The sequence below is a fragment of the Mya arenaria genome, chromosome 7, assembly GCF_026914265.1.
Source record: "Mya arenaria isolate MELC-2E11 chromosome 7, ASM2691426v1".
In the NCBI taxonomy this organism is placed as follows: Eukaryota; Metazoa; Mollusca; class Bivalvia; order Myida; family Myidae; genus Mya; species Mya arenaria.
The window spans coordinates 63434924-63447671 of NC_069128.1; the positions used below are offsets into that span (position 1 = coordinate 63434924).

Sequence of the window (12748 nt, forward strand, 5' to 3'; positions counted from 1 at the left end):
CCTAACGTCACTGTTTTGCAGGCTGGTCGTCTAGCCAAGCGGGGAAAGGGAAGACAGGCTGTATACATCGTTAATTTATTTTGAATGGCCATGATGTTGTATGTAAATCATAAATTGAATCCAGACAAATAAATGAGGCTAACCCTGCCAAAATCGTTATACCCCCGGGGACAAAGTGTTGCCATATGAAGGAAATTCCCCCCCCCCCCCGCGGGTGAATTTTACACCCTGTTGTTTATTACATGCACATATTTGCCGAACATGGCCCAGAGAGTAAATTTTACACCCTTGTGTATTTATGCTCATATGCACACATTTGCCCAAGAGGTTAGTAAGCTGCTGGGGTAAAACTTGACCTTGAAGGTAATTCGCGCCTTGTAAATGGCCTAAATGAGGTGGGCTTGAAAGGGATAGTATGTACCTAAAACATGCGCTCTGCGTGTCGGCCTGAAATGTGTTTAAATATGCTACCATCGGTGAGAGGTGTTTAGCTAAAACATCCTCTCTGCGTGTCGGCCTGAAATGTATTTAAATATCCTACCATCGGTGAGAGGTGTTTGCCTAAAACATGCGCTCTGCATGTCGGCCTGAAATGTATTTAAATATCCTACCATCTGTGAGAGGTATGTATCTAAAACATGCGCTCTGCGTGCTGGCTTGAAATGTGTTTTAAAATCCTACCATCGGTGAGAGGTATGTATCTAAAACATGCGCTCTGCGTGTCAGCCTGAATTGTGTATTAAAATCCTACGATCGGTGAGAGGTATGTATCTTAAACATAAGCTGTAAGTGTCGGCCTGAATTGTGTATTAAAATCCTACCATCGCTGAGAGGTGTTTAGCTAAAACATGCGCTCTGCGCGCCGGCCTGAATTGTGTTTTAAAATCCTTCCATCGGTGAGAGGTATGTAGCTAAAACATGCGCTCTGCGTGTCGGCTTGAAATGTCTTTTAAAATCCTACGATCAGTGAGAGGTGTTTAGCTTAAACATGCCCTTTTCGTGCAGGCTTGAAATGTGTTTTAAAATCCTACCATCGGTAAGAGGTGTTTAGCTAAAAAATGCGCTAGATGCGTGCCGGCTTGAAATGTGTTTTAAAATCCTACCATAGGTGAGAGGTGTTTAGCTAAAACATGCGCTCTGCGTGCCGACTTGAAATGGTGAACATGTTATTTTAATGTAATGCGACTCCAGTAAGATGATGGCGCGTTGTTTTTTTTACCGTGAAATTAGTTTTGATTTGTCACTATGACACTTTAAACGTTTAAGCAATAATTCAACAACCACGAAATTTTAAATAAAAGGGCACATTTAATGTGTTAACGACCGAATTTTAAATGGTCATAAATTTAATACTTAATACGAATTTAGGTACCTGTAACAAATGAAGATCTCAGTAAATTAAAATGATCTTAGCTTAATAGTTTCGTTATTTAGCACAAAATGAGCGTGTGGGCGTACAATATAGGTTGATGTATTTTAATGCATCGTCATGTTTAACACATGTGACTTTAATGATCAAAACAAGAACAAAACACTTTAATTTGTGTATAGATGAAAGAAATGTTTTGTTATGTTGACGCGTTTAACTGGTGAAGCTGTGGCCACGTAGATATGAACTAAGCTTTTTTTTTTATTTGTACACAAATACTATGCTTTTTAAGTTTTTATCATTAAAGGTAAATGAGTTATTAGAGCGTGATAAAGCATTAAAATTCAGTTATTTATCTTGTCATCCACCTTTGGTGTGCGGATTAAAGGGATTAGACACCGGAGTAAACGCTTGCACAAAAACAGAAAATTGTCAAAAACTTACATAAAATTGACATCTTTGTATACAACGCATTGAATCTTACCTACTGGTGTATAATATCACCTAAGGCGTATGTATCTTTTGCAGATTTTGCGCATTTTTCAAAATCTAAAATTACTGGGGTTTATTCATGCTGGAAGGACCAATAACTTTAAAAACCTTTAATGAAACAGGCTATCCAAAACACACGAAAACACGTTCAACACGAATAAACGTATGGCTAGGGGATGAAATAATATTCTCCGTAATTTAAGGAAGACATTGTTTTCTTTCATTAGACAATATCATTATTTTCAAACCTTAGGCATTTAATTTAAAGGGACTAGACACTAGATGATACAATTGCAAGAAAAAAGAAAATTGTCAAAACTTACATAAAATTGACATCTTTGACATCTTTGTGAACAAACAACGCATTAAATATTACTTACTGATGTATCACATCGCTTACGACACATAACACGATGTACGACAGTTCGATGATGAAAACGCGACAGTAATATGGTGAGAACGCGACAGTTCGATGGTGAAAACGACAATAAGGTGGTGAAAACGCGACAGTACGAAGGTGAAAACGCGACAGTACGACGGTGAAAACGCGAGAGTACGATGGTGAAAACGCGACAGTAAGATGGAGAAAACGCGACAGTAAGATAGTGAAAACGTAACAGTACGATGGTGAAAACGCGACAGTAGTATTGTGAAAACGCGACATTACGATGATGATAACGCGACAGTACGATACTGCAATAACGAAAACACGATATTACGATGGTGAAATGCGACAGTACGATGGTAAAAACGTGACAGTACGATGGTGAAAACGCGACAGTATGATGGTGAAAACGTGACAGTACGATGGTGATAACGCGACAGTAAGATGGTTAAAACGCGACAGTTCGATGGTGAAAACGCGGCAGTACGATGATGATAACGCGACACTACGATGATGAAAACGCGACACTAAGATGGTGAAAACGCGACAGTAAGATGGTGAACACGCGACAGTACGATGGTGAAAACGCGAGAATTCGATGATGATAACGCGACAGTAAGATGGTTAAAACGCGACAGTTTGATGATGAAACGCGACAGTAAGATGAAGAAAATGCGACAGTACGATGGTGTAAACGCAACAGTACGATGATGATAAGGCGACAGTACGATACTACGATAACGAAAACACGATACCACGACATTACGATGGTAAAAACGCGATAGTTTATCACATTATCATTATCGAATTGTGATATTATCGCGCTTTCGTTATCGTACTGTCGCGTTTTCATCGTCGTACTGTCGCATTTTCGTTATCCTAGTTTCGTGAGTTCGCGTTTTCGTCATCGTACTATAAGGTATGGCGTTTCAGATCAACACATTCACAGCCGATGGCCCTAGCGGCATTCCGTAAATACGATAAGTACCTGCATTCGGAACTCCTTGGCCATTTTATCGAAAATAACCTCGGATGTATGTCGGTACATCAGTAGAAGTAGGCCATATCATTAATTAAATGTAGTGTTTTAGCTTGTATTTATCGATCTTGAAATTTATTGCCAGTGAAGTGTTTTATTGCAAACGTAATTTAGATTCCCATGGGTAAAGTCATTAAGTTTTACTGCTAAAATAAATTACTACGCGATCTACTTGCAGCTGACTTAAACATACCGAATTTTGAGTATGTAAACCGTCCATATACATCCGAGGTTGTTTTCGATAAAAATGGCCGAGGAGTTCCGAATGTAAGTACCTGCTTCCAAGTATTCATTCGAGTGTGATAAAAAGTGAATTAATTTCACACTGAATGCCAACTATTTAGTGTATTTTATACCTATATAATATTAATACAGACAGTAAAATAGGCGTGTTAGTGTCATGTTTGCAGTTTTAAAATCGTTTATGCACTTTTTTCTACATGTTTGTAGACCCTCATTCAATTTTATTCAGTAAAATACACAAGGTATTTATTACATTGTGTTGAAATCTCCCATGCGGAGGATATATTGAAATAAATGAAGACGTAGAATATCAACTTTCGCGCGTGTTTAAAGGTCCGCCTACTGTCACTCACTCGAAACACACTCGCTGCGTCTGATTTTGCGTTGAAAATGTATCAGCCAATAAGGTAGAATTCTAAGCCAGTAAGAAGACCTGAAGTAATATCTTAATGATTTAGAAGGGCTCTTTAGCTTTGCTCACTCCGCATATTCTTAATCATTAAGAATTTACTTCATGTCATGTAACTATTATGCAGCCAATTGTAACTACGGCCCCCCAGGTCCGGGGGTATACCGGGGATAGCCGGGAAATGGGCCGTGTTTTTACCCTTTAGGTGGCCCCGCAGTGCCGGATGAATGCGGTGGTTTTGTCTTCGCTTTAAATATAGCGGGGAATAGGCCTTACCTATGGTCCCTGGGGTGCGGGGGCATTTTGCGGGGAGTTTTACCATCTGTTCGAAAGCGATAAATGTAGTGTTGTAATACCTCGCTCAACAATCGTTTTAAAATGAATGCTTTTAAACAAAATAATGAGGCATAATCCACAAATCGGAACCTAAAACCAAAGGTAATCAGCGATAATTTTGAAATAAATAAAATATATTGAACAAAAGTCTATTTCTGGGCGTTTTTGAAAAGGTTCTAGCACCAAAAAGAATATCCGTCGCTCAAATAATTGGATTGTGAATGAAAATTCCAGACTTATCTTGTCAATATTTTGATTTCAGCATCATTTTAAAGACCCCCACCAGCCATCCCCAACCCCAACCCCTAGGTATGGTTCTTAATGTCTGACCGTTCCTAGAAAAAGTCTACAAATTTTATTATTTAGCATTCTTTTTTCATCAACTGCATTGTTCAATGCGCACTAACTCTTGTTTTATTAGCTATGTAAAAGTAGCCAACATTACAAGAGTTGTTTACCTTTCGTTTAGATTCTAAAATTTAAAATGTCACTTAAATGTATTGAATACTGTGGTAATAACGTTGATTTGTGGAATCGTAGAGTTATCTGCTAATAAGCCGTACCACACGGACATTACGAAACATGAATGGTATCAGGGGTGATATTTCATATGCAACATGGGTCAATCTTACGGTCATACATGATTGACATCATTCACTGTGTAAGTCATTATTTATATCATGCAATCTGATTAGACACATCTTTCTTTGGTTCAATTAAGACTTACATTGAATACCAACTTAAGAACAGATTATATCAGGGAGAAAACGTTGCACTGGCGATGTGGCGCTACGTTCACTCGTCATTATATTAATATTAAATATCTTCTAGATCCATCGTTCCTTTCTCCCCTCACTATTATTTATATACTCTAGCAGTTTGTTTGTTTTTTATTCAGTGTATTATTAATTAGTGTACACGTTCATGTTCATAATATTTTTTAATCATGGCAAATATTAAATACGGTCACGACGCAAATGACCGATGCAGACAAAACCTAGACGTTTTGATAACAAAGACGAATGATACATACATGTATATACATTATAGTGGTCGGCAGCATCGTACACAGCAAAACGCTTTGTTAAAAACTTTCGTTGGCACAGAATGTCGCAGTAAAACAGTAATGTATGTGTGTATGTTTCCCATAGTATAAATATAAAGTAAACGAATAATATTATAGTGTTTCTAATTAGACGATTTCATATTGGCCTAGTGACTTGTTCGAGGTCAGCTATATTGGCCTCGGCCTCAGGCCATTGCTGCTGGCTGATAGCAAATAACTCGGCCAAAATAAAACCAATTAATTATTAGTAACAACTAGTTAACTACTAGTAACTCCAAAAATGTTTTGAACACGGCACACGATGCTTAAACAGTCTGGAAACGAAAAATAACTTGGCTGCTGATATTAATAATTTACAGCATTCTCAAATAAGGGCGAGTTTCGGCAGCCAATGAAAATGGTCCATCCCACTTATCGCGTATTTGGCGAGTTTGATAGCCAATCAAAACGGCAGAAAATCGTAAGATAATTTATAAAACTTTGGAAATTTTATTTCTATAATTATTGATCAAACCATTAATATATTTAAGATTCACACATAATATTGATTAGTAGGATGCCATTTAACAAAGAAGGCTGAATAGTAGGATGCCGGTTTAATGTGCCGTAAATGTTACTGTAACAACTCGAAGGTCGCATCATTAATTCATCAAAGTCAGCAGTGTTGACATCTTTTATGGGCGGCTCTGACACATTAGCGAGATAATTCCTCATATTGGACCGATAATAAATCTCTGCCACCTCTGACCTTGTTGATAATGTAAACAACAAAACGGAAGCGTTAACCCGCATGCGCAGTGTGAAATAACCTGTTTATTTTTAGATTCATTACGTAACTATAGTCACAAACAAAGTCAGCCATGATTTTGCTTTGGTGTGTGTGAAGTATTATTAACAATAATAATACCATTTTTACATTGCACTGTCAAGAAATTAAGGTGATAAATTCGTGAAAAGCTATTTATTTATTCATATTTAACTTTTATCGGTCAGAAACTTTCCCCTATTTCGTCCACAAAATGGTTATTGGTTTTGTATTTGTTAATATTCACGAATACAAAAATAAAAAAGGTTGACTAATGAATATTGCACTCTTATCATTACCATTTTTTCCTGGAAGACAAATGGCTATTCCTAAAATCTAAACCGCTGTAAAACCCTACGGCGGTATACTTTAAACCCCAACGTGTACTATTACACCTATATATTTAAACTCTCTAGTACTGTAGTTTTCTGTACAAATGAAGTGACGTTCATTTTCACATGAATGCCCCCGACGGATACTGGCGTAATAATTTTGGCGGCATACTTATTATACAAATGTTAGTTACGCCGATAGGCAGTACACCCTTTCTCTCATATGTAATAACCAACGCTACGATACAATTAATTTGTACAAATACAATTAATACATATGTAACTATATATTTGTATATTATTACAATTTTTTGAATGACTCGACGATTATCAGTTTTAAGGCCAGGGCCGCGTATCGCTATGCGGCCTCCTCGTGGAACGTTCTCACGTAAATTCAATTTTCGTTTTTTAATAAAAATTGACAGTATGTGCAGTATAAACTACGTAATCACAATTTATTGATTCGTTCAAATATTATAATTGTTAAAATTTAAAAGGGAGGTAAAAGCGAACACAGTTGTATGGTAGAACCAGACTATTCGGGCGGCGGTTTTTATTGAGTCATGCCAATCAAAACTGTTCAAACGAAGCGGCAAATTTGTATTTTCCTAACATTTTGTACAGTTTTCATATATTTCTACATCAATAATTAAAGTATTTGTTAATATTAAACAGAATGTTGTTCCAATTCATACGAGTTCAGTGTTATTAAACTATATTGTACAATGTAGACATGAACAGAATGTCAGTAAATCGTACCGAACACATTCGGATAGACTTGTGGATTTTTCAAGCAAACAATGAAAATGATGGAAAAACGAATAAGTATCACTATGATGTTTGAGTTTTTCCAACTTGGCCTACTTTCAAAAAACTATATTTATTTTAATTTGCGAGTATGTTTACTCATCGTCGTGAAGCTTGAAGAAAAGAAGGAATACAAATGGAGTGGAGGTAACCTTTCAAACTAATGTACTGTTATTTAGTAAACTTACAACAAAATAACAAAAAACAGTTGGTATGTCTTAAAATTTATAAGGTAACGCATAACATCACAATACAAGTACTATGTTACTTACGTCAATGGGATTAATTCGTTTAATCTCATTTCCATTGTTATTTTCTTTTCCTTGTGTTAGCACACAGGTACAATCGACAATAATCGGCGATAAAACATAAAATACGAGTTAATGTAACCAAATATATATCTTAACAAACATATGTACATATATGAACATTAAACATTACAAAGGTACTTCAAATAATTGGCTGTAATTGTTGCTTTGAATGCAGACATTATTATCAATGTATCAGCTATTAACCTCTTCTGTCCTCATGAAAAATGTTGCTAGGGTATTTCACACCAGGTCGTAAAAATGATCCACCAACATAACCACCGTCCAGATGATACAAACTTGCATCAATCGGCTGTCTATGTCGTTTTCTATAGCGCACTGTCTGTATTCTATGATGGTAAATATTGAATTTCCTTGAGTTTGGTCTATTTGGTGAAGGAGATGCCGTATCTAAAACAGTTTCACAATCAAAGTCGTCATAATCAACATCAGGCTCACTCATATAATCAGGCGGGGGCTCATCTTCTTCTTCATCTTCCTCCAAATCAAGCTCAATCTCCTTCAAGTGCTCTTGAAATTCTTGCGCTTTAGTCTTTGCTCGTCTTGAACAGAAGCACACAAACACCTCAGTGCTCGAAATAAAATGGCAGAAAGTTCTCCATCGATGGGAAAGCATAAAAATGAATTGGATACAAAGTAGAATTGCAAAAATTGACAGGAAAAGTACTGATAATGGTTCAAATTTCCCCGCAATATAAAATCCATTTAAACTTTCTTTGCTTACTTGTAATTGCAACAGTGCTAATGAGAGCATAAAGTTCAACACGAAGAAACCGTACACGCAGTTGTTCCTCAACGAAATTAATTCACGATTAAATTTTTCTTGGAGTTTCTTATTGGTTTCAAGTGGCTTCAGATATTTGTTAATTGTATGTGTCCAAAATGTTTCCTCATCTTTGCTGAGTAAATATTTTTTAAACTTATGTTTTGAGTCTGTTAATTGTGATTTTATCCAGTACCTATCGTCTTCATAGTTTATCATTTCCACGTGTTGTTCGCTTTGTTGTCTTTCAACCTGTTCCAAATCGGGACCATTTGGGTTAATTTCACCGAGTTTTGCTTGCAAGTATTGTTGAACAAGAGCGATAAGCAAACGCATAAACGATGTCTTATTTCCACTCTCTCCTTCCGATTGGGATGATGGAGATTTGGATTCTCGAGTACCCCATCTAATGTCATGTAAATTGCACATATAAAATACAGTCAGAAAAATAAATGTAGAAGGCACAGAAACGTAATATAGTAAGCCAGGAAACAAACATGTGAACTCTTGAGGGTGAAGCAAAGCAGATATCAGGAATACTAGACTGACAAATATGAGAAAAATCACGCTTGGGGAAAGAATTGTCTCGCTCACAATGTTTAAAATCATGCCGATTGTCACAATAATCATAACAAATGTATATGCCGTGCTTAGTATTGCGGCCACAAGGAGTTGCTTTTTCTGAGTCACTGTCAGGCATAGCACTGCGAACAAAACTACCGGAGTCACGGCTACGAAAAATGAATGCCATGGCTTCAAACTTAATACTGAACTAAATGACCCTGCTATCATCACAAGGACAATTCCAGGAGCTAATACACTTGTTATAACCAGCACCAATTGATATATCATAAACATATGGTTGATTTCTCTGTTGTTTTGAACTATTTGTTTCCAAGAAAGGACCAAGTCAATCAAGTTCGCCATTGTTGATGGTGACCAGCGCCGTCTTTGTACAAAAAAGTCCCAAAAGTTTTCTGGCGCAAACGTTTTTGCATCTGCGGCTGCACAGTAGTCTGTCTTGTATCCTCGTTTAATGAGAAGAGTACAAAGCCATCTATCCTCGCCTTGTTCAAACTGCAAAAGGTGTTTTCCTTCATCTGGCTCTTTGGTGTACGTTTTCAATACATTGTCGTCAACTAGGGCAGATGCTCGAAATATAGAAAAGCATCCAGGGCAACATAGCACAGAACCGAAGATATGTTCGCATGCCTTTTGAAGCCAGTGGCCGACTGCATATTCGAATTGTTGGTACCACACCATTGGACCTGAAGTGAATCATTGTAAAATGTGAATGAAGACATAATTTGAATTAAAGAAAATTATTGACAATAAGCTTTAAAAAGACAATAAAGAGTTACCATCATGTTTAAATGGATGTTCAAACTAAATTGATGTTTATATATTAATCAATAAAGTTGTTTATGTTAATAGTTGTTAACTACCTGTCCCTATTGGGTGAATTCTGCCACAAACTGCTGCGACACGGCTGTTCATCTTCATTCGATCCATCATTCGTAAAACTGATTTCGGTTCAAAGTCTACATCACCGTCAAGGGTTAGAATGAATGTCTTCTTTAGCTGTTTAGCGAATAAGATTTATTATAGAATACGTCCAAAATTGAAATTAAAAAAATTGTTGATTTAAATGGTCACATAGTATCGCACATTTATTTTATAAGAGAATGTCATGATTTACTTAATTGCTTTGATAATTGTTCATAAATAAAACCCCAGACGGTTCAGATAATTAGAAATCAAAAGACTTGCCTCGTCTCTAATTGTATCTGGATACATCTTTCCCATTTTGTACAGCAAACAATAGTACATGTACATCACCTGTGTTGGAAAAAAAGAAAAAAAGCTAAATGGAAATTAAATCGAAAAGAATGCAACTATGAAATAAAACTGATAAAGTGCTCTTACATGTTTTCCAACTAAAAGATTGAAACCAGATGATAGATTTGAAGGTTATTATATTTGATGATAAAGCTGGACTACTAATACAATTAAGCCAAAATTGCAATGGATACTAAAGCCAAGTAGCCATAAACCGTGCAAGCTCTCGATACGTAACGCACAGATCAAACATCAAATGAAACAAACAAGAAAAAAACAATACAACGCTACCTCTCACTCACACGCATTCGCCTTCGCAAATACACACACGCACTCATGATCGATGTAAATTAATTGTTTACAACTCATGTCGAAAACAGTTGTTACCTGAGACCATCGTTTTCTGGGCCTTATCTTTTTCTTATCCTTCAAATGAATCGTCATCTGTGTTCCACCTGGAAGTTGTAGAATGAATTGTCCGCCATAAGGTGTCTGAACCACTTTCTTTTGGAATGTTTTATTCCACTCCAAGAGTTCCTTGTCTTTCAACACGGAACTGCCCGTAAAATATGTTTCATAAGAATATGATTCCCTTCATTGAGATACGGTTGCAAATGGTAATCGGAAGCCGTAACACTAAATTTGCATTTATGGAAGATGTATACAAATATTACTGGCATTCCTTTCTACATTTAATTTGTTCAAAAACTATCAAGCACTTTTTGAAGACATATCAACTAAATTTACCCTTAACACTACTTAATATGAAACACGGGAATAAAGCTTACTACATACCCAACGGCCTTTTGCAAACATGACATAAACTGGAGCAGATATTCATTAACCTCACAACCGTTTTTTGTTGAGCAAAATGCGTCGTCAAATACTATTTGAACTGAAATAAAAAAAAGGTTTCCTTGAATATCGTTTTTCATGATTTTGCAGATTTATATGAACATACATTTACTTTGAAACAATCACTAAATAAACGGATTCATAGCAGACTTTGTGCAGTATACCTACCCTCAATGTTAATTTTATCAGGGTCTTGTGTTTTCTTTACAGCGTCTTGTTTCTCGCCGTCTGCACCGTTTTTGTCCTCTTCTATATGATCGGCTTCCTCTCGAATTGATAAATGCAGATCTAATCTGAAACAAGTTTGAATTAAAATATGTTTGAATGAAAACTTTTCGAATTACAATGCATGAATTAAATATGGCCTGGAATAATCAGGCAATTAATATGTAAAGAACGCTGGATTCGTCTCGGCGAAACTATTTCACTTATGTAATATGTTAATGGAAGGCATATAAATGATTAGAATTTAATCTGAAAAAATAATAGAAATTTGAATCCAAACTTTTCTGATTACCATACACGCATTTTATCTTGTATTATAATAATCAGGAAAGGTCGCTGGATTCATTTTGGTGAGCAATTTGTAAATGGTTGAATCCGAAATAACTGCACAATTTTTTAAAAGGTAAAACTTGATTTTACAAATATTGAATAAGTAGCATGGTTCGTTATGGAACTTATGAAACGATATTTGATTAAAGAAACATCTCAGTTTCCACTGTACAATAAGCAAGGCAAAATGAACTAAACGGGTCAGGTGAAAGTTATTAAACCTGCAAATAGACTTTAGAAGCTGACACATTTCTTGGCACGTTTCGTGCCACATTGTTACACAGATGATGACTTTTGGAACGTCCCTCGGTTGTACACTGTCCATATGCTGCTCTCTAATTTGATGGTCATTTCTCCTTCGAAGAAGCATGTTCAAATCAGGGAAGAAGAAATCGTAAAAACTGCCAGAAAACAACCTAAAGAAGAGACATTCAAACTTCAAACATAATCCGACTGAATAAGGACAGCTTTAGATGTAGACATATTAGATTGATAATAACATTCTTCTAACGTGAGTCTGTAGAATAGTGAAAATACAAATTCTTAAACGTACCTCTCGAGTTTTGCCATTCTCTCGACCCGAGGAACCCAAATGTACCACGTTAACGCGATAACAGCAATCCAAGCCAAAGCCCCACTCGCGATGAAAATATTCCTTTCATTGCCTTCAGGCATAGAACATGTCAAATCAATTCCTACCGTGATCTGGGTACTTTCAAGAAAGTTATTGCACGAAAGACTAACAGCAATTATTGATAACAGTGGAGTGAGTATGAGTGGCAAAGCAAATGAAAATTGCTGCATTGACAATCGACAAGCCAACAAAGCTAATTGTGAAATAGCAAATGAACATGTAAATATTCTAGTTTCAAACTTATAGATGTCATAAAACTCCATTAATTGGTTGAACATTCTTTGGTTAAAGGCATTCGTCGAATCCAATATCTCATTTCCATTCTCATGCTGAGTAGGTGTGAAATTTGTTGTTGAATTATACGCAAAGGATTCGATGTGTCCATTCCCGTCTGTTAGAGATGATTCAGACTCGTTCTTGTTGTCGGGTTTTTCAATTAGCTTTAAATCTAATTTCAACACAATCGAAATAATAAACATTAAACATATTA

At 36.2% G+C, this 12748-nt stretch overlaps 1 protein-coding gene across 1 annotated transcript; it reads right to left on the reverse strand.

Moving 5' to 3' along the window:
- Nucleotides 1-7793: 7793 nt before the first annotated feature.
- On the reverse strand, nt 7794-12395 carry LOC128241330 (chitin synthase chs-2-like). Its single transcript, XM_052958260.1, has 9 exons — nt 12178-12395; nt 11846-12040; nt 11238-11362; nt 11010-11109; nt 10602-10770; nt 10146-10214; nt 9821-9956; nt 8572-9643; nt 7794-8154 (listed from the first exon to the last, which is right to left on the reverse strand). The coding sequence occupies exons 1-9, from the start codon at nt 12297-12299 to the stop codon at nt 7794-7796; spliced, it is 2349 nt and encodes a 782-aa protein (XP_052814220.1). The 5' UTR covers nt 12300-12395.
- Nucleotides 12396-12748: the final 353 nt, after the last annotated feature.